General features: G+C 41.1%; 1 protein-coding gene across 1 annotated transcript in view; it reads left to right on the top strand.

The window, feature by feature from the left end:
- The window catches only part of LOC137427741 (phospholipid phosphatase 3), a 73,350-nt gene extending 49,410 nt beyond the window's left edge, over positions 1-23,940 (top strand). The window contains exons 3-6 of the mRNA XM_068117447.2: positions 3,272-3,528; positions 5,354-5,411; positions 16,109-16,285; positions 20,632-23,940. Coding sequence (XP_067973548.1) covers positions 3,272-3,528; positions 5,354-5,411; positions 16,109-16,285; positions 20,632-20,748 — 609 coding nt within the window. The 3' untranslated portion in view covers positions 20,749-23,940. The remainder of the gene's footprint in view (positions 1-3,271; positions 3,529-5,353; positions 5,412-16,108; positions 16,286-20,631) is intronic.
- Positions 23,941-26,518: the final 2,578 nt, after the last annotated feature.

Here is a 26,518-nt window from a genome sequence, read left to right as displayed (position 1 = left end):
GTGATCCTACACAGTAGCAAGGCTATAAACAAATAACATACACATGGATTTTATATAAAGTCTTAAAGCTTCAAACATAAACAACAAAAATGGGAGTATTTTTTAGGCCTTCACTTTTATCCTAGAGATCGAAGGTTTCCCAGTTTGTTCTGGGCATGGGTTTCGAGCACGACGAAAGAAGACAATGTAGGATGAAGAAAATTCCACTCAAGGTTCTGGAATTCTGGACAGGACGATGATGCGGCATCTAGAGTCGAACTTACCCAGCGTGGCAGAGCCGTGCACACAGGTTGCACAGGTTGAGCAAAACAGCCCTTCAGGAGTCAAGTATCTGCCCTCAACAGCTCATGTGTCACTGCATGGCGTCCCCCTGGGAGGTCCCTTCAGCACTCTTCTGTCGTCAAACTCTATTTCATGAATCCTCACCGATACGCCTGGCTTCTTTCACTGTCAGGATTCCTCTGCAATGTCTCTCAGCTCTGTGGTACATCTCAGCACCTCAACATTCCTCATTCAGGCTCTCCTTTGAAATGACAAATCCACCGGAATTGCCCCAGTGACGACCAATGGGACAGCCCCTTGTGACTCTTGACATCCGTGCATTTTGCAGCCGGAATCATCACATCTGCATTATCCATGCTCATCCGCACCATCATTGGTGAAACTCTGTTCACACTCTCCTCTTACTTTGTTCCAGTTTAAGCCGACACATCCTGCACATACACAATTCCAGATCATGTCGAATTTCACTCTCAAAACTCTCAAATGTTTTTTTGGAAAGGCAGACATAAAGACAGGATTGCTGTGCCCCCATTGTTAATTCTCAAGACAATAAACACAACTAACCCATAACCCCTTCGCATAACATCCATTCTCCTCCTATTGTACACTATCCTTGAAAAGTTTGGTCATAAATTCACAAGCAATTAAAGCAGTTAAATATATTTTCCCCTATTTCCAAATCACCCCTCTGTTTATATCTAAAGATCTATTTAAGTTAATAACTTCGTTCTTTTAATCATGATCCCCCATGGGGCCGACACTCACTCTACCAATTGTGGTAGTGTTTACATATCAGCCATTACAGAGATCATATAAGCCCTCACCCCCATTCCAAATTCCCTCTAAATTGAAAAACGTATAAAACTTAATAATTACAAGTCTTCACCATAAATCCCCCATTATGTAAGTCACGTTTGGTCGCACTGTGGTCCATAGAGCTGGAATGAATAGCTGACACCATATAGAGAACCCCCTTCCCCACACACCCCCTATAAAATTGCTATGCCCTCCCCTATTTTACTCTCCATTATCCCCCATTGTGGGCACTAAATTTGGTTGTGATTACAAAGACCTCTCCATACCTCCTCCCCTCCAACCACCACCATATTCACCCCTCCCCGAATTACACACCCCATGGGGTCGCCATTATTTCTGCCAAGGTTAGTGGCCCTGCAATTTTCCGTTCTTAAGATATGCAGGATGCAAGGGAACGAATAGAGAGACAACCAGGACAAAAATGGAGCTTGACAATGAGGTTTGTGTTCAACTTTACCTGATGGGACACTGGTCAGCAAACACACGCACGTGGACAAATACAAACAAAACATTGAAGGAACGAATAAACTTTTCAACATTCCCGACTTTATAATCGTACAGGATATTCCCTGCAGTGCCACAACCCCAAACTCATAGCAGAAGTGATTTTGTAACAATGACTATCAGCTGATTTCGGTAACATGCACATATCACATCATTGTGCCTGATAAAACTTTCTCCACTCTTGTTCAGCACAAACAAGCTAAACTTTTATAACAGAACCTCCTTTCCTTTAAAATATTAATTTAGGGAATTTTCGGGCTATTTTAGAACTTCATTTTAATAATGGCAGAGGCCTTGGCAGAGTAGAGCTAAAGGATGGAGACAAGGTTTCAAAGCGTACATCATGTGGAGGACGTTGGGGGCAATGGATGAGTTTGAAGGTGGCGGTCGGTCCAAATATCCGTCATATCTACATATACGTATAATAAAGAGGTGACCCTTAACATCACAAGAACATCTTGGACCAAACCAATCATATGGTTTCAATTTGTCCCGTTTCTCTTTTCTACCGTCCCGTTTTAAGACACAATCACAACCTACCAAAGAATAGTATTCTGTTTATTTTTTTTGTCATACAATAACGGTTAAGCATCAAACAAAAACAAATGCAGAATCCAGAGAATGTGAAAACTGAAACCATAGGAAAAGGAAAAGGAAAAAGTGGTGATAAATAATAATCATTAACCTTGAATAATCCCTTGGGTTTCAAACCATGCTTGGAATGAATGAGTTGATGCAATGATTGCCAATTATTTAAGTTAAAGAAGAAGATGAAGATTAGATGATAATTTAGTGTTTAATATATGAAGGTACAAATGGCTCGGATATTTCTCAAATCATGTCACATCTATTAAGAAAAAGTCACATCTATTAAGAAAAAGTCACATCTATTAAGAAAAAGTCACATCTATTAAGAAAAAGTCACATCTATTAAGAAAAAGACATCTATTAAGAAAAAGTCACATCTATTAAGAAAAAGTCACATCTATTAAGAAAAAGTCACATCTATTAAGAAAAAGTCACATCTATTAAGAAAAAGTCACATCTATTAAGAAAAAGTCACATCTATTAAGAAAAAGTCACATCTATTAAGAAAAAGTCACATCTGTTAAGAAAGTCACATCTATTAAGAAAAGGTCACATCCATTAAGAAAAAGTCACGTCTATTGAGAAAAAGTCACATCTATTAAGAAAAAGTCACATCTATTAAGAAAAAGTCACGTCTATTAAGAAAAAGTCACATCTATTAAGAAAAAGTCACATCTATTAAGAAAAAGTCACATCTATTAAGAAAAAGTCACATCTATTAAGAAAAAGTCACATCTATTTAGAAAAAGTCACATCTATTAAGAAAAAGTCACATCTATTAAGAAAAAGTCACATCTATTTAGAAAAAGTCACAGCTATTTAGAAAAAGTCACATCTGTTAAGAAAAAGTCACATCTATTTAGAAAAAGTCACATCTGTTAAGAAAAAGTCACATCTATTTAGAAAAAGTCACATCTATTAAGACTCTACATAGGGGACACCGCAAGAGGTCCTGTTTCTCTCTTTTTGATTACTGTATTGTACATTTCTCGTTATTTTTTTTTCTTCTTGTTTTCATGAGGTTAAAACTCAGCATTGATTTCAAGCATGTTTGTATGTTCCACTTGTGTACCCTGTTTAGGTGTGCTCGGGTGAAGTGCTGTGTGTCCGCTTCGCAAAGCATCACAAAAAGACGATGCTCAAGGAGACTCTTTACCGTGTCCTGGGCTCCTATCTGTTTGGTGCGGCCGCCACTCTCTCACTCACCGCCGTGGCCAAGGCGACGGTGGGCCGCTTGAGGCCACACTTCCTAGATGTCTGTAAACCCTTTAACTGCTCAGAGGAATACTCCATGGACCACGAGTGCACTGGTCAAGTGAGGGACGTCAATGAAGCCAGGTAAAGCTGTGCAGCACATGGAGTTAACACCAATATGAATCATTTTGTATTCTTTCTTTGTTCTTTCTTTCTTTTCTTTGTTCATGGAGTTTGTTCTTTGTTCATGCTCAAGATGCTGTAAGATTTACAGAAGGTTTCCAACACAGTCTTCTCTTATTGAAGTTTCTTTTGATACGCCAGCATACAAGCTCTTGATAAGGCATTACGGCACGACCTTGATTTTTTTATTATAATCAACTGCTTCCCAGATAACAGAGGGGGGAGTGGAACCGCCTTTATACAGCGCAATGTTTAATGCAATTGGTTCTGCTGTGGTAACTAGATCTTGATAATTGTTGCATTTTACTTTGTTGTAATTTTCGGTTAATATGCCGAGGCTTGTGGAGGAGCTCAACCAAAGGGATAACAGAAACTTGTGGACAGCAGACAGGTGTATGAACACGCATTAATATGGTGGAGGATGGCAATGTGTTCAGTGGTTAGATGGGAGGTTGTGGCTTCATTGCCTTGAAGCAAATTATCAAAGATTTCTTGTCGATGCTTGGATGAGCCACATTCGAAAGCAAGTGTTATTGGTACCATACTTTTGCATTCTGCCCAAGTATCTGGAATGTTTTACGTGATGTACGAGCCCCAGTTTGCTTCACGCATTGTTTATAAGCAAAATTTCCAACAAATCTTTCTTTGTATGTGGTTGTGAAAAAAAGAAAGAGAAAAACAACCTATCAGCCCATCAGAAGCAGATGTTCCATTGTAGTAGAGATTGCTGTTGTCCTGGCATTGTCCCACCATGCTTCCCTCACAGGAGGTTCCGCTTTTCGGGCACGCATTGTGGCAGTTTTACGTCCACTGGGTTCACTTCACCAGATGTCCAACCACATAAAACTTGCAACCATATGATTTACTCTTTGAATATAATTAACAGTGTGTTTCAGGGAACTGCTTGCAGGAGTAAGTTAAGATGGTGCAAAGGGAATCCTTTTTGAAGATATCTATGATGTCAATAAGAGTGGCTGAAGATAGGTTGTTTAGTATCAAAAGTTTCCTTTAGAGCTTATGGCGGAGCTTGCACTTGAATCGCATGCTTCAGGACATTACGTTTTACATGAATTAGAAACACATCATTATAAAAAGGACAAATTAACAAAGCACACGACGATTGAAAATGGGATCCGAGCATCATGGGCCATGGGTTCAGACGGGAACGGTAAACAGGCCAAGCCAGCCTTGGGGTTAAAACAAGATGTAGTTAAACCCTCACTGTAAACTTTGATCTTCATGATGCAAAGTTTGTGTTGCAACTTAATGAGAAGCAGTTAACGATGCCAAAAAACTTCAAAAACAAGACTAGGCCTTTGCCCTTAGGCAAAATTTGCCTACTTTTCAGAATTCTTTTTACCTGGCATCCCATAAAAGTAATATTTAGCATTCCTTTGCTCCTAAATTTGGAGGATAGTTCATGAAACGAAAAATAATGATATTGATGATGGCAGGGATTTGATGTTTATATTTATTTTGATCATTTCAATGGGAATCCTAATTATGACAATTGCCATTATTAAGCTATGATGACAGTAATTTTAGTGGTAATATGATTACAATTCCACAAAGTATATTGACAAAACAATGACAATGGCGATTGTTGTAATTCATTTGATATTTAGCAAATGTTTAATGAGTTTTTTTTTCGAGCTGCAAGAGTCTTTTATATATTCTGAAAGCAGAGCCAGGAATTAGAGCAGGAGGGGGATGGGTCACTGCACCAGACAAAGGTTCTCTTGTTCACACCATTCTGACCGTCTGCATGCTTGTCTCTGTCCTACAGAAAGTCCTTCTTCTCTGGACACGCCTCCTTTGCGATGTATACCATGCTGTACTTGGCGGTGAGTTCCCACCACCACCCCCACAGGCACACATTTTGCTCTTCATGCCTTCCCTGCCACTCAGCTCATCGGCGCAGTGTTTATGTGATGCTCGCAAGTTCCGCGAACTTGGCGCGTTAGAACCCATGCAGCCATCTCCTTTCCATAAACACTCGTGCTGTCAATCACCATTTGTCCCACTCCTCCAACCCTGTGCATCTCCATTAGCATTATTGTTCTCTCTCATTGGACAACAGAGGTTATTTTTTAATTATTTTTTTAATAGTAATTTAAGTAATTGGGAATCAAGATTGGGGGTGAGCAGCTTGATAGAAGCGAGTTAACGCTGTAAAAAAAAGTATTTATTATCGTCTTGTTAAACACCGAGTAGGAAATGAGCAAAACTAATCAGCCTTATGCAAAAATAGGATAAAATTCCAACAAATTCTAAATAAGCAGCAGCAAGATAAAAAAAAACAACAATGAGTATTGAAACGAAGAGCAGAAAAAGCCAGAGAAAGTGAGGCTATAATATGGTCTACCTGGGTAGCTTGGTTGGTGTAGAAGTTCAAATAGCAAATTACCCTTGACATCATATAGTGCCCTTGTCCTCCATCGAAAACTCCCCCACCGTTTAAAAAGTCGGGCCATTAAGAGAATATGTGAAGCCTGAAAAGGTTCTGGATCGCACGATCACACACACACACACACTTCATAAGTTGACAATGGCACTACTTTATAAACAGCTAATGATCTATGCATAATTAGTTTGATTGACCTTTTTCCAGAGTTCAGCAAAGCATTCGTACTCCCAGAAGAGCTAGGCCCAAGGACGAGCCTGATATTGTGTTAATGTCAGTAATCAGTCATAAACTGTGACGGAGGTGGTATCGACCCCATCCAGGTGGTAATAGGTCACATATACAGACTCCCCATTTTCAAGAGTCCTCACAATTTGTATTGAGCAAAGTCATAAATGGAGAAGAGCTAAACAGAAATTTTAAATTTTGTTTTAATCATTTATTCTTTTTAGCGAAGACACATATTACGTTTTGGAAAAGGACATTAGGAGACATCAGCAGTGAACTTTTAAATGAATGACAAGAGCAGCTAATGGATAATTTTTTTTTTTTTGGATACATGGTCAAGGCTTGTGGAAGAGCTAGCACACTGAACGGATCGGGACGTAACCGACATGATTAACACAGTATATTGGATTTTCATCTGTTACTCAAAATCAAATCTAGCCTGGTGTTGGCTTAGCGGTTAGGGTGCCAGCTTGGGATGCTGGGTTAAAATCCCGGTCATTGCTGAAATAACGCCAGGGGGGTCGACTCAGCCTGTCATACTTCCGTGGTCGGCAAATTGAGTACCAGTTTACTCGTAATTCCCTGTGTGTCGCAAGAGCGACAAACAAGCTGGTGGCAGGAAGAGCATCCGGCCATAAAGCATTGCTTCAAAAAGGGGACCACGGTGCCCAAAAAAAGGCCAACCCCTGCTCTGCGGGTAAAAATGGCCTCTAAAGGTGGTTCCTTTTCTTCTTTTTTTTTTTACTCACAACCGAACACCAAACTACCAGCAAAACAACTCTGAAATGTGAGCAACTTCAAAAGTCCTATGTGATTTCACATAGTGAGGAGGGTTAGACTTGGACTGGGCCCTATTTTGGGACCATGCCATTTCACTGGGAGTTGGGTCCTAGCAATCCCATTCCGCCTGTGTTGACACTCATCTAAAACAAAGATCTATAACAATTATCACCTAAACAATGTGTATCACTTTATAGGACAACTGAAGTAAAAAAAAATAAAGGAAAACAGAAAACAGATTTATTCTTTTTCATCGCTCGCTCGGGAAAACTAAAATCAAAGCATCAGCATTTCCTTGATTTCTGAAGACTTATCAGCAAGTTTCTTGCAAACTGCCTCATAGTCAACTTCCTTCAGAAAATCTATTTCCACTGAGGAAATAAGAAGGGATTCCAGATGGTCTTGACAGAGCAGAGATCCAAGTCGACTCTTGACAAACTGTAGTTTTGAGAATGTTCTCTTGCATGAAACAACAGTGCATGGGAAGAGTATTGTAGCTGTTGCAATGATGCCTGTATCCAGTCAGCAGTTGCAGATTGCAGCCAAGACGGTTCGAATGGTTGCTCCTGCAGAATGGTATATTGACAAACTGCCGCTACTCTTCATCATTGCCATCACTGTCACTGGTGCTGTCAAGCTCTGGTGTAGATATAAGTGAGTTAAACAAGTGTCAGTGAACATGCACAAAATGGCTGAGTTCTGAAGTGCAACATCAAAATCAGAATTGTCGTCATCATCTTCAAGACTCTCGACTTGCTGGCGGAATCATTTTGCATACTGGAAGCACTCGTTGAATGTACATCGGTCGGCCTTGAGCACATTAATTTCACGCTCAACGAGCTCGATGGCTTGAGAGAGATCCAAATTACAAGTCTGCGAGTATTTGCTGCTGACATCGCTAGTTTTTACACATTCTTCAAAATTATGGTAGTAATCAGCGACAGGAAGTCCAACCAGTTGGTCAGCAACGCATCTCTCTCGCTCAGGGTGTTGGCAGAACTATCAGATGTGGTGCTCAGCAAACATGGCTAAATAATGTAAGAGTCAACGTATGTTTTGTCATTTTGACAGGAACCCATACTGGTGGCCCTATGTGGGGCCCATGTGCCATGGCACAATGGCACAATGCCCCAATTGCCAGTCTGCAATTGGGGTGGGTCACCCCACCACCTTAGGATTCAAACTCACGGGTTGAATAGATTCGAGAGGTATTTCACAAGAGGGACAAGAGTGTAACAAGACTAACTCAGCAAAGGCACTAACCTAAACTCAGGACTTGTGAAGCAGGCAAATGCTCTCGTACCGTATGGGATATTGTTCTTCTTGCATGTGATGATGTGAAGACCAAAATGTTGGCAAACCTCCTTAGTGTGCATCTTCACATATATGCCAAAAAGCAACAGAAAACAGCTGAGATTTCTCAACAAATCAATGTCAGGGGGTGAACTGGGAAGTAAAAGCATGGCCGTGTGAGCTGCGGTGAAAAGATTGAAATGAGAATCGCGTGACGACAACAGCAACAATCATGTTAAATACAAACTCACCTGCAGTGAATGAAAGGTACACCTGTTGATACCACTTGGACCAGATTATGTGTGCTAGCTTTTAAAAATGTATCTTGTTTATTTAGTCAACCAATAATTTGATAGAGTTGTTGTTTCTCTTTTTTGTTTTGCTTGCTTCCTTCTGCTATAAATGGACAAGTTGTGTGTGGGGTTCCATTGGAGCTTTTTATGTGGCATGTGATACACCAAAATGATCATCATGATCTCCTGAGTTAATTAGGCTAACTAAGTACAAATAATCCATAAGAAGCTCCATGTTTTAAACGCTCGCCATGTTAAGGTGTATAGATCAGCTTAATAGGTCCTTCCACGGCATGGCATTCTAATTACAAAATAAATAACAAAAACAATGATAACATCTGGACGGTGGGAGGGATTTTCGAAGCTCCACACGGTCTCCACGTTTTTCGAAGTTAAGTCTGTTCACAATTGTATTTTGTCGAAACTGTATTTATCTTTCGGTGTGTGAAGTTATTGTGTGCAACTTTGGTTGTTTCTCGGTGTTTATCTTTCATAAATTGATCGTCTGTTTGCCGTGTCGTGTCTTGAGGCCTTGTACAGTGTGCACTGTACAACCTTGAGGCTTTGTTTTTCTCTCAGCGGTCCGTCGTTTGTGATCCAATAACTTTCGTTCTCTGTATTCCCAGGCTTTTCACCCAAAGCCTACTTCCTTGTGTAAATCTCAACTAAAAAAAAAACAAAAAAAAAAAACAAAAAAAACATTTCCTTCTCTGTTCTCATTCGTTTATTCATTCTTATTCGTTCGTTCGTTCTTCGACCACGTGTTTCTCCCCCATTTCCCCAGATAGTTTTCACTCATTAACCTTCAATGTTTACACTTTCCCCTCAAGTTATGTATTCCGTCATATTTTATAACACCTTTTTCTTCTTCTTCTTTAAAAGGCTGCTTTCGACTTGCTCACCAAATCAATTCATCCCAAAAAAAATATCCATCTCCTATAGTGCCTTTTTTCTACATTCCCTAAACTCTCCTGCACTCCATCCTCCATCCAGCGTCCTTAAACGTATTTTTAACTCGAAGGTCACAAGAAACTCATTTTGCAATAAATGTTCGTTTCCCATAAATCGTACACTTTCAAAAATCCAATCTCACCCCTCCCCTCCAAATCTTCCCCATAACCCCTCCCCTCCAAATCTTCCCCATCACCCCTCCCCTCCAAATCTTCCCCATCACCCATCCCTTTCAAATCTCCCCCCTTGCCCCCTCCCTCCTAAACTACCCCCTCACCCCTCCCCGCCAAGACGCCCCCTCGCCCCTCCCCTCCTAGACTCCTGCCTCACCCCTCCCCTCCAAATCTCCCCCATATCCCATCCCTTTCAAATCCCTCCCCTTGTCCCTTCCCTCCCAAACTCCCCCCTCACCCCTCCCCTTCAAATCTCCCCACCCTCATTGCTTCTCAATTTCCCCCCTCTCACTCCCCCTCCTCAAAGCGTCCTCCCCGCTTCTTCCCCCTTCAAACTCTCACCTCCATCTCCCCCAACCTTCTGCCTCGCTCTTCCCCCTCCTCAAATAACACCTCATTGTGGCTCACCCAATCACCATCAAACCTTTTGTCCGCCCCATCGTTCCCTTTCTCCGAGCTATTCTGAAATCTCTGACACACCTTCAACAGCTCTCCCTATCTCTTCCACCTCTTCCACATCTTACCCTACCCCTCCTCCCCCCTGTTCTGTATCTGATGCTCCCCCTTCCTCTTCATTAACGGTATGGACCTCAAACATCCGGGGCCTTCGTTCAAACTTAACTGATCTCTCCATACAGGTTGCTTCTGTCAAACCAGACGTGATCTGCTTAACAAAAACTTTCCTCCTTTATGATGTCTCTGATTCCATAGTATCTCTCCCGGGCTACTCCCTCCTCCGGTATGATAGACCTGAGCCTCGTCCTGGAGGCGGGGTTGCTATCTTTATCAAAAACTCTCTTCCTCACTCGCCCTGCACAGCACTCTCTCCACCTCACCCCCAGGAATACCTCTGGCTATGGCTTCCCCTTCGCTCCCACCTCTTGTTCATATGTGTGTTGTACCGTCCACCAAACAGTGATGACTCCATCTACATCTCGCTGTCTGATGATATGGACCAACTTCTATCTACTCATCCCAACTCTCTCTTCCTCATATGTGGTGATTTCAATTGTCACCATGCCAGTTGGCTGGGTGTGGGTACCTCTCTCACCAGCCATGGCTCTTCAGCAAAGGACTTCTGCGACTCACTGGGACTGACACAATCTGTCAATTTCCCGACCCGGATCTCAGTCAACGGAACATCTTCTCTTCTGGACTTGGTTATGACTAACTTCCCTGAAAATGTCTGCTGCTCTTCTTCTGCTCCGATCGGATCATCTGATCATGTCCTTGTTAAAGTGGACATCTCTCTGACCATCCTCAGGGAGCCTGCTCAGCGTCGACGAGTCTGGCATTTCACTCAGGCCAACTGGCACGGTCTTCAAGCAGCCATCAATCATCTGGACTGGTCTCCCATCTCTACCACCTCTGACATCAACTCATCCTGGGAATTCTTCCAAAGTAAATTGCTCTCTCTCATGCACAGATTTATCCCATCTCGTCTTCAGTTGTCATACCCTTCCTCCCGTCCATGGTACACGGAATCTTGTGGTGAGGCTGTTGCCCAGAAACAACTTGCCTTCGTCTCCTGGAAAGCAAATCCAACGGAAGGAAATGTCATTTCCTTTCACAAAGCCCGAAACAAGTGTGTGTCCACCCTCAGGAGAGCCAGGAAACAATATCTCTCCGTTCTCAAGACCGAACTCTCTTATCTGTCTCCCTCTTCCAAATCCTGGTGGCGTCTGGTCAAATCCGTTTCTGGTGTTTGTTCCCCCTCCATCCCCTCCCTTACCTCAAACGGCTACACAGCTGACTCCGCACGTGAAAAAGCTGAATGCCTCAACTCTGTGTTTGCCTCTAAATCTTGTGTCCCAAACCCATCCCTCTCTGTACCCACCATACCCAGTCGTACCCTGCTGCTCCTGGACTCCGTGTCCTTTCCTCCTGACAAGGTGGAAAAGTTTCTGTCAACCCTCGACTCTGATTCTGCAACTGGACCCGACGGCATCAGCCCACGGGTCCTAAAATCCTACTCTGCCGCTCTATCTCACCCTCTCTCTGTTCTCTTCACCCTCTCTTTTGCTCAAGGTCAACTGCCATCTGCTTGGAAATCAGCCAACATCACCGCTTTGCACAAAAAAGGTGCAAAAACAGATCCTAGCAACTACAGACCAATCAGCCTTCTCCCAATTATCAGCAAAGTCATGGAATCCATCATTGCTTCGGATATGAAATCTTTCCTCTTCTCCAATGGCTTGATCTCTGATCATCAATTTGGTTTCAGACCAGGTCACTCTACTCTGGACATGCTGCTTCTGCTGTCTCAACAATGGATGGAGGTCCTCAATGCCAAACAGGAAATTAGAGCTGTCTCCCTCGACATATCACGTGCCTTCGACACGGTCTGGCACCCCACTCTGCTCACCAAACTCTCCTCCTTTGGTATCCATGGAAATCTCCACGCATGGCTGGCGGACTTCCTCTCTAGTCGTCGTCAACGTGTGGCCCTGAATGGGTTTCTCTCATCTCCTCTTCCTGTTCAGGCTGGAGTTCCCCAAGGCAGTGTTCTGGGCCCCGTGCTTTTTCTGGTCTTCATCAATGATCTCTCTGACTCTCTCGAAAATCCTCTCTATCTCTTTGCTGATGACTCCACTCTCTGCCGCTCCATTCCTCTTCCCTCAGATCGGCAGTCTGCTGCCTCCTCACTCTCTGAAGACCTGGACAAAATCACAGACTGGTCAAACAAGTGGAACATGTCTTTCAATCCTGACAAATCTCACACTCTTACTATGTCTCTCCGAAAAGATCGACTGGACAACCCTCCCATCTACTTTCTCAACAATCCTCTCCAAGAAGTTCTGTCGCTCAAGATTTTGGGTCTCACTATCTGCCATGATCTTTCTTGGGAAAACCACATTTCCAAGCTGGCCTCCAAAGCCAGTCGCCGACTGGGCATCCTCCGTCGTGCGAAGTCCTTCCTCGGCACACCTGAGCTCCTCACCACATACAAGGCTTTCATCCGCAGCTCAATGGAATACTGTTCTCCCCTATGGGCCGGTGCTCCTGCCTCACACCTAGCTCGGCTTCACGCTGTTGAAACCAAAGCTTTCAGAATTATTGGAATCTCCCGCGATGAAGCTATCTCTGAGGGCCTTTCACTCACTCACCGCAGGCAGGTAGGTGGTCTTTCTGTCTTCTACCGACTCCTCTCCGGCCTTGCACCCCCTGCTCTCTCTGTGCTCTGTCCCCCAAATATTCCTACAGGTCGCACAAGATCTGCCAGCAACCCTCTGATGGTTAAACTGCCGAAATCTCGGCTCTCTGCTCACCTTCACTCTTTCATTCCTCTTTTCTCCCGCCTCTGGAACAAACTCCCTCACTCCCTTCAATCCCACTCCTCCCTCCAGGTCTTTAAAACAGCTGTTCACCACCATCTCTTATCTTCCCCCATCCAAAACCTTGATCTTTTCTACCCCCGCTAATTCACCCCAGATCCACCTTGTTTGAAATTCCAACTTCTTTCCTGGAAGTCCTGGCAGTGTCCATATGTTTTATACCTCTCCCACCGCCCCCTTCCCATGCCCCCCCCCCCCCCAAAGCCCTCGCCCTCTCTCAGATCTCTAGATGTCTCCATGTCTCTCGGTCCCTGCTCTCAAATGTTGTGTTTGTGTCCTTCCCCCTCTCTCCCCATCTTGTCTACCGCTCCCGATGTTATATGTTTTATGTGTCGGTTTGTCTTTCTGTGTGATTAATGTTCGCTCTTTCACGAGCCTCGATCTTGTATACAAAAAAAAAAAAAAAAAACAAAAAAAAACGTTATAACAAATCATATATTAATTAATACTTAATAATATTAACAACAACAATAATAGTGCTATCATTTGGCAATAATAAAAAATAACGAACATATAATCCTCTGCCCTGGCCCAAGTACATCTGGGTTTGGTAAAAGGCAACCTCATGCCCAAGTCGTACAGCAACATTGTTACAAGGCCGTGAAGGCATGTATGTTACAAGGCCGTGAAGACCAATTTATAGTGGTTTGAGGGTCTAAAGTCTCTTAAATGTCCTAAGGATCTTGAGGATCTAATGGGGGTATTGAGGAGCTTTACCATCTTGAGGAGTTAAAGGGGTTAAGGGGTCTAAAGTCTCTTAAAAGTCTAAAGGTATTGACTGTTTAATGGGGTATTGAGGGTCCTGAGGCTTTATCGGCATCTTACGAGTCAAAAGTTAAAGCTAAAAGGTGTATAAGTGGTCTAAAGTAAAAGGTCTGTAAAGATCTAAAGGGATAAATGTCTGGAGAGCATAAAGTCAAACGTTTGTAAAGGTGTAAAGATATAAGGGGTCTAAAGCTTCTGAGGGGTCTGAGGGTTTAAAGGCTCTAAAGTTAAATGTTTAAAGGGTGTAAGGGATATAATTGGTATAAAGGTCTCAAAGGTACGTTCCAATAATACGTAATTAATGCTACACTGCATGCAAACTGTTGGGTAACAACATTGTTAAGTTTGCCGAACTCTAGTATTCTTGGGCACTGCCCCAGAATAGCTTAACTGATCAATACGAAACTTCATACATCGATGCCTTCCCTAGCCAAACTTGTTTCTTTTTCCTCCCATATCTTTATTTTTCCTGCTACATTACACTTTCCTCATGTCATTTTTCTTATTTTTTGGAATAAATCCCACTGCACCCTTTCCACATTTATAATTTGTAGATGGTCTCTAATGGCATTATCTGCATTGTGTTTGTTGTTGTGAGATGCCCGTCATTGACAGAGGATAATGACATATAGGAGAATTGGAAAAAAACAACTAGAACAGCTTGCCTTGTCTTGCCTCGTACGCTCATTCTAAACAGAGATACCATCGTTAACTGAACACTCTACTATTATGGTCCACTGCTATTATGGCCCATATACCCATATCATCCATGCACCCTATTATGTCACATGTATTTCCATGATTCATAGCTTTATTGGTTGATTTATTTAACAACCACTTTGTGCACATTAAGGCTAAATTTCATCAACTAGGGCATGCCCGTACTATATCTATATCTAAAATTATATCCCCCCCTCTATTTACATGAAATGGTTTGGTCCATGAAATGTTTTGGTCCATTCGCAACGCCAAAGCGAACGGCGAACGCTTTACATGAAATGGTTTGGTTCATGAAATGTTTTGGTCCATTCGCAACGCCAAAGCGAACGGCGAACGGCTTGCGAGTACAGTGACAATCCCCCCGGGGTTTTAATTAGTTTTAAAACATCGTTTAACGCCAACATAGCGCCAACATAGTTTGCCGACGGGAAATAAATGAATACGCTCTCAAATGTGCCATCCGAGGCAGAGTGTGTTCGACACGTTCGGCACACGCGATAGCTCGCTGCTCTCTGATTGGTTGAATCGTTTTTTGGACATAGCTCGGTAAGTAATTGTCCGATTAATATGAAACCTTGAAAAGGCACATCCTCGGGTCCCCAGCAATATACCTGGCAAGTTTAAAGTATATCGGACCCGTGGTTGTCGAGAAACAGCGGTCACAGACAAACAAACGTACAAACGTACAAACAAACAAACACACAGAGATTACTGGAATTATAGATAGATGAAGATGAATATGAAAAAAAATTGCAACTATATTTCACATGGCTAGACAATAATATGTTTGAAGTTTCGTATTGATCTGTTAAGCTATTCTGGCTGGGAAGATTTTTAAAACTTTTTTATTTTAAATCCAATATGGCCACCAGACCGCATGACCAATGACGTCATAAATTTAATTCTACACTCAGATCGGGTCATTGATCAGGTATATGAAGTTTCAGATTTTTTCGATAAGGATTTTGATTCAACCATTTTTGGCTGGAATACCACTTCACTGATGACATCATCAATATCACCCTGTATATCCCATGGGGAGTTGATGACAATATGTCAAGTTTCTTTCTTCTTTTTTTCCCGTTGAGCGGTTTTTGGAAAGGATGTCCAAATATTTTCCTTTAATCTAATATGGCTGCCTTACGATGTGACCTGTGACATCAGAGTTGTCAATAAAATATTCTCCATCGGGAGACACTCCAACATTTAAAATTTCACATCGATTGGACAAGCTGTTGCAGAGAAAGAAGATTTTAAAGCAAAAATATATAGACGTGGACACACACACACACATACGCAGAGACAGACAGACAGACATGGGCATTACAAGTCTCGCAACCCCTTAAGGATGAGACTAATTAAATTGAGTTGATACTCGCACTAATTTGTCCCTTTTTAATGTGGCTATCCTTGATTAGCAATTTTATATAGTAACTTTTAATGTTTTATTATTTATTATTAATGCTAGAAAATACTGCATATATGATTCATTCCAGGTTTTCTGTTTTGTATCCAATTATTATTTTATTTATTATTTATTTATTATTGTTAAATTTTATTAAATTAAATTACCTTTTTTTCTTGCATCTTCCACCCCAGCTGTACCTGGAGGCACGACTTACCTGGCGGGGAGCACGTGCCCTCCGACCATTTCTGCAATTCTTGCTCTTGCTCAGTGCCCTCTACGTTGGGTTATCTCGTGTATCAGACAACAAGCACCATTGTAGCGATGTGCTGACGGGATTTGTCGTTGGAGCTGTGAATGCTGTTTTTGTGGTGAGAATTTCATTGTTATCGTTGAATTATTTATTTATTTGCTTTTTTCTATCTACTTATTATACAAGGTGGCCTGAAAGTCACTTTACCCCTCCCCAGTAAGCATTCATTCTTAAAGGGTTAATATACAGGTTTTATTCTGCAGTACTTACATTATATACTCAGCCATTGTATATTAAAAAACCAAAAAAAAAACCACCTTTAGAGGCCATTTTTCCCCGCAAGGCGGGGGTTGGCCTTTTTCGGGAACCGTGGTTGTTGTTGTTTTTCGGTCCCCTTTTTGAAGCAAATGTTTTACGGCCGGATGCCCTTCCTGACGCCAACCCTTTTTGCCGCCTTTAACGACAAACAGGGAATTACCAGTGAACTGGTACTCAATTTGCCGACCTCGGAAGGATGACAGGCTGAGTCAACCCCCCTGGCGTTAATTCAGCAATCGACCGGGATTCGAACCCGGGATCCTTGGATCCTAAGCCGGCACCCTAGCCGCTAGCCCAACACCACCAACACCATTGTATCTGAATGTGCCTCAATCATACAGATGCAATGGCTGATTAATTATTGCAAGTACTGCAAATAAAACATGTACAGTATATTAAAATAGTTCAAGGATGAATTCATCCATGTCAAATCAGTCAACCCCCTCATGGTCATTCCATGTCAAATCATCAAAGAATCTGCCGTCATCTCTCAGATTTTTGTAAAACTTTGGGAACCAATTGGGACCCATGAAAAACAGCTAGAACTCAAATATTTTTGCTAACAGCCTCTTAATTAGTGAGATACAGGTTAACGAACTTTGGACTAATTAGCGTGATGTCGCGAATTGAAATGGCCATATCTCTAAAAGTATAACACCTAGAGAGCTGGTTTTGGTGTCATTTTAAAGGTATTTTCATGCCCTATAAATTTGTCTGGGAAACATTGTCCTACCTCCAATCACAAAAAAGTTATCACAAAATATAAACTTCAATCGTGAATCCAAAAACAATGTATCCTTCAAATTTCCTCAAATTCATCCCAGATGTACCTTATGATGTCAAGAAGCTTCCACATAAGTTTTGTGATGGGCACTCCAATAGTTTCTGAGATATGAGCAATAATGTACATGTACGTATGGCATATAGGTTCGAAAATCAGCATTTGTAATGTATTATACAATCATTCTAACCTAGCCATGACAGGGAACACAGGGAACAACCATCAATTGCTTTGAAGTATCATATACTTTCATTTTCAACTGGGCCTGAGGGGAATTCTCATCTGGGGAATTCCAACTGGGATTTCCCATGTGGGTAAGTCGAGGTGATGCAACTTTCACAGTCTAAGATCCCCAGGGAAAGTCCAAGTTGGCTTAGTGTAATGCTTAGGCCTGCCACCAACAGAAATTGGCAGTTCACTTCTGAAGGAGCTGCAGAAAAATGACGACTGCCAAGGAAAAGTTCATCTTGAAGCAGAAATCCTGCTGCAATCCCTTTGGAGCTCATGAAAAACCAAAGTCGTCTGGCTTGAGAGCTGTTAGCCAAAAAGCCATAGCCGCTCATCCAAGCCTCAAACTGCAAAGTGCACAGAAAATCTGTACCCAGTGTCGTAAGAAACTGGCAAAAAGACAACTAGGTGTGGTAGAGACTCAGAGTGAAATACCATTACCAGTGACCAGCAGCGCTATTAGCAGTAGTGAGGACAATGATGGTGGAGGTGAATCACGAATACCAGGCAGTTCAGGGGAGTTTGAATTTCATTCTCCTGAAATGGAACTGAATACACTGAATGAGTCTTTGGGATTGATTGGAGAATCACCTATTCCAAAAAAGAGACTTGCTGCAGATAAATATGTGAAATCCAAAACCAAGAAAATCGGTGACACTGGTTAGTGAACCTAAGTCAGGTTAGTGAACACTGTGTACTTGAACTCACTTATTGATTGTATAATACATTACAAATGCTGATTTTCGAACCTATATGCCATACGTACATGTACATTATTGCTCATATCTCAGAAACTATTGGAGTGCCCATCACAAAATTTATGTGGAAGCTTCTTGACATCATAAGGTACCCCTGGGATGAATTTGAGGAAATTTGAAGGATACATGTTTTGGGTATTCACAATTGAAGTTTATATTTTGTGATAACTTTTTTGTGATTGGAGGTAGGAAAATGTTGCCCAGACAAATTCATAGGGCATGAAAATACCTTTAAAATGACACCAAAACCAGCTCTCTAGGTGTTATACTTTTAGAGATATGGCCATTTGAATTCGCGACGTCGCGCTAATTAGTCCAAAGTTCGTTAGTCTGTATCTCACTAATTAAGAGGCTGTTAGCAAAAAATATTTGAGTTCTTGCCGTTTTTCATGGGTCCCAATTGGTTCCCAAAGTTTTACAAAAATCTGAGAGATGACGGCAGATTCTTTGATGATTTGACATGGAATGGCTGGAATGCTTTACTGGGGAGGGGTAAAGCGACTTTCAGGCCACCTTGTATAATATATCCTCTTCTTCCAATATTATTTTTCTTATTTTTCTCCTTTATTCCATTTTGCTCAATTAAAATAAATGTATTCCATATGTGATTTAAAGTTGATGGAGGGATAAAAAAAAAACAGTTGCATTATTATTTTAGAAAATTGCCATTTGTAATCATCGCAAAAGTGTTGTTACAAAACAACAAATAATACAATAACATATCAAGACAATTTTGCAGTTACGATGAGAAAACCTTTAAAAATCAAAGAACAAACAGATATGAAGAGCGTTCTCAAAAAACTTAAGCATGATTGGGATGATAATATGCAAATTTAAAAAAAAGACGGTGAAGAAAGACTAAATGACGCGTGACCTGACTCCTGGGCGAAATGAGTATCATACATCAGGCCAGTAAAACCTTTCTTGATCAATTTAACTACTCACAGCCTACAAGGCCTTTAAACAGAGCACTGCTTACTACTATATGTGTTGGTTCCCCCACTTCACACCTGCCTTTCTTGGATGCTGTAGGAAACCAAAGCTCTCATCATCATTGGTATTTCCCACAATGCAGTAGCACCCCAGGGCATGTTGCTCTCTGATTGGAGACACGTTTGTGGTCTCTCTGTTTTCTACCACCTCATTTCTGGTCCAATTCCCTCCACTCTTTCAGTCCACTGCCCTCATCTGCCACCCCAGGATGCACATGGTGTTCCAATAAACCTCGCCTTGTTTACCTTCCAAGGTGCAGGCGTACGGCTCACCATGATCCCTTTGATACTCTTTTTTTTCTCACTTGTGGAGCTGCCTTCCTGACTTAGTTCAAAATCACTCTTTCCTCCAGGAATTAAAATCAGAAATTAATATCCGACACTCCCTCTCCTTTCTCTTTGTTGATTAATTCACTTGCTTATCTACTTGCTGTCCCACTGCCGCACTGTCAGTTTATTGGCCTTCTACACTCCGTCACCTCACTCTTCCCCAGTCGAGCCAAGATTTTGTGTCCAAAAAAAGGTGTCATTCATAGATATAGTTAATGAAAAGGTGGTCTGGGTTTGGGCCATTTTCTCTAAAATTTCCAGTGGAGAAAGTTATTCCCAGAATCCTCATACCCTGTACTTGATTTACTAAAAATAGGAAGTGGTTGGTTCCACATTCCATGCACATGTGCTTACAGGCCCACAGCCTCCAAACCTGTTCAACAGTGGCAAACAAAAGACCCTGCAGCAATTTATGGTGCACCTTCAATAACTCAACTGAAAACAATACAACAACTGCACAATTAACAACAGCATTTGATAACAGTTTCTTATAACAATGTACCATGGTGTCAGAAACACTATCCTAAAGTCATGTGCTGTATAGGGTAACGTCCCTCAAACAGACAAAAAGAGGGAGGAGGGGTGCAGTGGGGATTCTGATACGACTTTTGTTAGTTCAGTAGAAGTGTTTTATTTTTTAGAATGAATGGATTGAAACTTTCTTTTTCTTTCTGCTGTTAAAGGGACACGAGCACAGCAGTTTCTCTTTAAAACAATAAAATAATTCTGAAGTTCTCAGAGTTAAATGTGATCGCCTTTTAATTGGAATGAACTATTTAGAGATATCTGTGATGTTTAACTGAAAACAGAAGTAAATAAACATTGTGTACAGTTGGCTGCCTGTAGAGAGGAGGCACCAGCATACTGAAGAGAGGGAGATGAAAAATAAACTGATTCTATATGAAGAGTTACTGTTTAGTTCAATGTTTAGACTACGGCATTTACAGTCGCATTTCATTCTTATCAAATTAGCGCCGTTTCTGGCTTTTATTGAGCATTCCAGAAAAAAAAATGTCTATCTTTGTACAAGAGTATTTTTTTTTCTCCTTTGCTCAAGGTGACCCAGATGTCTAACCTCTTCAAGAAAAAGAAGAAAGAGCTGAGATATGTGGGTGGGATTGAGATGGGGCTGGTGGCAAACTGCAAGCAGCCAGCACTGGTCCTTTCGCCCTAACAGGGTGTACCGAACATCTTTTTGGACTGAAAGATCACAGTCTTTTTGTTCAACTTCTCCATGGCCTGTTGAAGGTCATGCATCATTCATTCTGTCAAAGGCATGCTCCATAGCTTTTCCTCCCTGCCTGAATGTCAATGGTTTTGCCTTATTGATCATGACCATTAAGTCTGAAACAGCTATCCAAGACTGGTTGTTGATGTAACCTTTTTCAAAGCCATGGGACCATTGTACGTTGCCTTCTTGGGTGGCAGTCCATGGTACTAGTTTGTGAAGGTCTGTCATAAAATCCATCCACGTGGATATTTCTCTCGTGGTTGTAAGGCAAGGAACGAACCGTAGAACAAGCAGTACGCATTTCAACGTGGTTACTTTAATGTACAAAAAGATTCACATTTATATATTATCTTCAGTTAAGTAATTTCATTATAACTTTTTTGTACTTTAGCTTGTACAGTGAAGTAGCTTACTTTTCTTTTGCACATTTTTTTGTATCACTACTGGATTAGTTCACATCTTTTATACCTGCGTGGCTTTCTGAGCCAACATATGTTGTTATTCTTTGATCTTTACATTTTAGCAACAGCATTACTTATGTTGTGACAACAGGAGGGAGACCTCTAAGCCAAGGTAGCCTAGCAACAAATTCCACATTCCTATGTGTGTTTTATATATATGGAGTAGACCATATGACCTATACTTTGCAGGTCTGATTTAGGCTTGACCAACCTTTTTGTTCCTTGAGTTTCTTCCTGATTTAACACAAGTAATAGCACCTGCATAACCTGCATTGAGACTGCGAAGAAGAAGAGGAAGGACTCAAAGCAAAAAACAAGAAGAGTAGGCCGTGTTCTCATTTGGAGTTCCAAATTCATTGTACCAGTGTTCACCAAAACAGAAGATGTTCTCCTATGTAAACCACACTTTGGCTGTAATACCTGGAAAAGGTGTTGAGGTTGCAATAAGACTTTGGGTTCATAGTCTTGCTGGTTCAAATTTAATATTTGCTGTTTTTGTGATGCATTTGGTAAATCCAATCTTTGTAACCACTTGTGTTGTCCAACAATGTTGAAATATTGAAGACAAAGCAATTCATGCTCTTCAGAAGTTCAAATTTTAAATTTGGAATTGATTTAAATTTGAAAATTCCAATTTAATGGAATACGTTTCAAGTTAGCAGAGTGACATTGATATAAAATGGCCGTGCAATTGACAATGTAAAATTTTACTGTCAAAATGGCTAACCTCTCAAAACAGATGTTAATGCACAATGATGATGATGATGATGATGAAAAGTTCCATTATGTTTACGTCAGTAATGTTGCTGGAGAATGCATATTGGACTGGGATTCAATTCTGAATTCAGCCCGTTAGTTGCATCATTACTGTGCCCCTTCACATCCGGGCAGGAATTTGGTACTGATGATAACGGGTCTCCTCTTCACAAAAGACACCATGCAGCAGAGGATCTTCATCGTCCATCAACCAATACTATCAGATGGGACACCGTTTTAATGTCCATCTCAGGGACGATACACACACCGATGCCTCGCCCTGCATGCAAAATTCCAGGTTAACAATTTATAGATTGGTTGAGATTTGAACCCAGGCTAGACAGATGAAAGGCCTGTGCTCATACCTCTAGGCTATTCTGTCAGTCCCACTATTACTGACAGCACAAAATCGCGTAGGTAGCTAGAACTTGTAATGAAAATTCTGGAGGGAAGGTTAATATTTCTCTCTTTTGATTAATATGAATGCACGCGTGCCTTTCTCTCTTTATACACACTGCATATTTTATATGCAAAACTTCGCAAATATACGATTTTATGTCAGTCGGTAAAAATTGTACCGAGCAGGAGCTTCAAAGAATTCTAGTAAAATATAGTGTTTAAAAAAAAAAAAATTGCCTCCTTTCATTTGTATCCTTGCAACATATGCCGAGTTCTGGCCTGGCTGGAGAATGTTTTCTACAATTCCATATAAGTTAAAGGATTGCGACTTGTTGCATGATTCACCAAAGTCCAATTTGTATTCTACTAAATAATAGACACCAAAAATGAGTGATTAGTACTCAAAAGGTCTGCAGAGAGTTCCCAAAATGAAGAGTTGGACTTTCCGCTTGAAATGAAGGTTGACTGAGGGTAAACATGCCCATGCGGACCACTCATGATCAAAACTATTTTTTCTTTGTGCAAATGTTTTAGTGAAGTAAATATCGTGCAAAAATATTGAATCTTACACAAAATGAAAAACAATTATGGACAAATACTTAAGTGGGGTTAGGTAGGCCTCTGTGAAAAGCAAAAAAAAAAGAGCCACAAAACTACTAAACGCTACAATCGATGTGCTTTTGCTCCTTCAGCCACAAAAGAAGGACTTTCTCCACAAGCTCTTAACTCTTGAGGGATTAGGGGAGTTAGGGATAACCAATGTGAAGACCTTGGTATATCAAACATCAAAAAGGTCCTTCTGTTCATCCACACTGGCTACTTTCATTTGGTCAGTGTTGTAGCATACTATCATCTACCTTTGTGTATGGTATAGGTATCTTCTGGACCTGCAGCACTCGAGTTAGGAACTTAAGACTCACCTCGAGACAACTCTATGTTTCCTGACTTCAATGCCCACAATAAATTTTAGGTACACCAGACAGACGGCTTAACATTTACTCTACAAATATTTTTCCACCATTAAACCCCTCCGCTGATCTATTATATCTGTGGCAGACTCCTGAGAATTCCCAAATATTTGATCTCCAATGTAGCATCCAATCAAGTTGCAATCATGATTATTATCATCATTATCATCATCATTAACTATGGTTCATTTGTAGTTAGACTGCAGAGAAATTTCATTGTTTCACCTCTGACGGTTCAATGTACGAGACACATGCCTGCCACTCTCACAAAGGATTACATCACCATTGTTTTCTTGCTTTCATTGCAGTGTGACTGTGGCATATACTTGTGTATGACTGTTTGTAAATGCAAAATACCACTGTTTCATGTGAGAGGCATATACGGTATACATTAACTACGACTGGAGGCAGGCCCTTCAGTGTTTGGTGCTGTCTTTTTATGACAGTTACTTTCTGTTGTTTACTTTTCAAGCAAAGCAAATGTATATAATTTTACTGTTCAGATTTTTCTTCTTTTCTCACCATAATAAAATGATTATTCCAATGTGAAACTTGTTTTCGAATTATTCAATGGATTTAAGAGTAAGGTGGGGGTAAACCTCTATTTATACTTCGCATTTGATACTTCTGTTAAAATTTAATCCAAAATGCCTGATATATGCATATACAGGTATATATACTATATGTGGAAAAACAAAGACACAATCACATCTCTCACCTGTGAATAGAGGGGATAACCAATTAGCTCTCGTCTAATCAATTACCCCAGGTGGCTAGGATTATATATAAATAAATTGACTCCTCCCATGCTCTTCTAGCTGAAAAGAGTTGCATAAAGCAACCATGAAAAGCTATACAAGGTAAGCTCTTTGCCATTTCAAGCCCTTCCCAGTGTTCCTCCACAGCTGTAATGACATTCACAAATAGTTCACACATGAGAATCCCAATGCTACAAACCACCTCAGCTGCCAGACCAGTTTCATCAAATGGTGGGAAGGGAAGGAATCTGAAACTAGCAAGTAAAATGGTTGATTTAGGAAAGGTGTGTAATAAAGATCATGGGAAAGATTTCACAATGACTCGGGATGGCCGTGTAATGCTTGCATGCTTGCATGCTTGCTGTCATTGAGGGAAGAGTAGGACAGAACATCCTCTGGAAGATGGTTGTATAGATGGGAGAAGCAAGGAATAAAATATTTTGATTCATTCATTTATTCATTTCACCTGGATTTTGGAATTTTAAACAGGAGGGGGTTTCTGGAAGAACATGCACATCCTAGAGTTTTGGGGGAGGGCCGGAGGACTGAGGGAGCAAAGGAAGCAATGTTGAAGAATTGGCAGCATAAACCAGAGAGACCACAGAGCTGATTGCAATGACCTTTAGCTTCTGCCTCTTCATCATCATCATTATACGGAAGTAAAAAGTAGTCCTGTTAAATCTTCCGATCATTCCATCGAAAGGGTTGGTATAACATAACTTGAACATCATTTATGTTCAAGAGTGACGAACTTACCTGGACAGCAAGACGCGGCATGCTGTTCCCGAACCACTAAAATTAAATATCGTTGTTGGGTAGTCAGGGTAGAATTTGGTGAGAGGAGGACCACTGTTTCTCCAACCTGTTCTTAAATATTTGAAGCGATGGTGGTGTTACCACCAATTGAGGAAGGCTATTCCATTTCTCAGTTATTCTGACAACGTTATTTTGTCGAGCCGTATAACTCCTCTCCTTAAACAACTTCAGGGTATATCCTCTAGTCGCATGATATATCGCTGGACCAAAGAAGGCCTCGGGATCCGTGGCTACTAAACCATTGATGATCTTGTAGACATCAATCGTCTCCTTGTAGTTTGTCGTGAAGGCCGAAGGGAGAACATATCCAGTTGTCTGAGTCTTTCCTTATATGTGGGTTGACTGAGTTCTGGTATGAGCTTCGTCGCTCTCCGTTGCACCCTCTGCATCTTATCGCCATCTGCGTTGAATCTTGGATGCCAAATTACATTTCCATATTCTAGGAGGGGATGGACCATAGAGTTGAAGAGGAGCGGGAAAGTTTCCTGTGTGAAGCTAGCTGGAAAAGGTCCTCTTGATAAGAACCAACATCTGAGATTATATATATATATATATATATATATATATATATATATATATATATATATATATATATATATATATATATATATATATATATATATATATATATATATATATATGTGTGTGTGGTCTGCCAGAAGTCGTGACTGCATTTCAAACAGCAATGTAGGAAATAAGAAGTATGATGTACTGAATAAATTAGATGGAAATGAACGAACACACTTTGGTGATTGTTGACAATTTATTTCGTGAAATCACATCCAGTAAGGACCGTCACAGTCAACCACACAAAATGGTGCCCGCTGCACAACACTCTTTGTTGTTGATGTCAGTCACTGATGTCAGTGTTTCCAACTGAAGAATGTGAAGGATTTCTCTATGAATATTATCTTTTAGTTCCTGTAAGGTCCTGAGTTTAATACGATATTCCCTGCCCTTCAGGTAGCCTCAGAGAACACCCATGTTCCTTTTCATTATTTTCCATTAGACTTCACTGACACAGTGAAGTCTTGGAAATCTGCATTTCATACTGACCTCGGACGACCTGGAATTTTTGCATCCGTCACTGAACCAGTCTGTCAGAATACTGTCACCATTTCCTTATTGCTTTATCTGTTGGTGCTATTCTCGCACCACATGCTCTTCGGAATTCATGCTGTAGACAACACTGCAACTGTTTCGGAAGTCCAGCTCCCCAATCAGTGCCCTCTGCTGAAGTGTCCATTTATCCATGATAAATTCATCCCATAAGATTAACCTGCAACCGAAAAACAAACAGCATAATTTACAATTCAAATGCAGTCATGACTTTTGGTGGACAAAATACACACTACATGAACAAAAGTATGCGGACACCCCTTCTAATTAGTGGATTGAGCTGTTTCAGCCACGCCCATTGCTGACAGGTATATATAATCAAACACACAGCCATATAATCTCCATAGACAAACATTGGCAGTAGAATGGGCCATACTGAAGCCCTCGGTGAGTTTAAACGTGGCACCGACATAGGATCCACCTTTCCAACAAGTCA

The sequence above is a fragment of the Myxine glutinosa genome, chromosome 1 (genome assembly GCF_964187855.1).
Source record: "Myxine glutinosa chromosome 1, kmMyxGlut1.1, whole genome shotgun sequence".
NCBI classification, from domain to species: domain Eukaryota; kingdom Metazoa; phylum Chordata; class Myxini; order Myxiniformes; family Myxinidae; genus Myxine; species Myxine glutinosa.
This window is presented reverse-complemented; position numbering and strand designations above follow the sequence as displayed.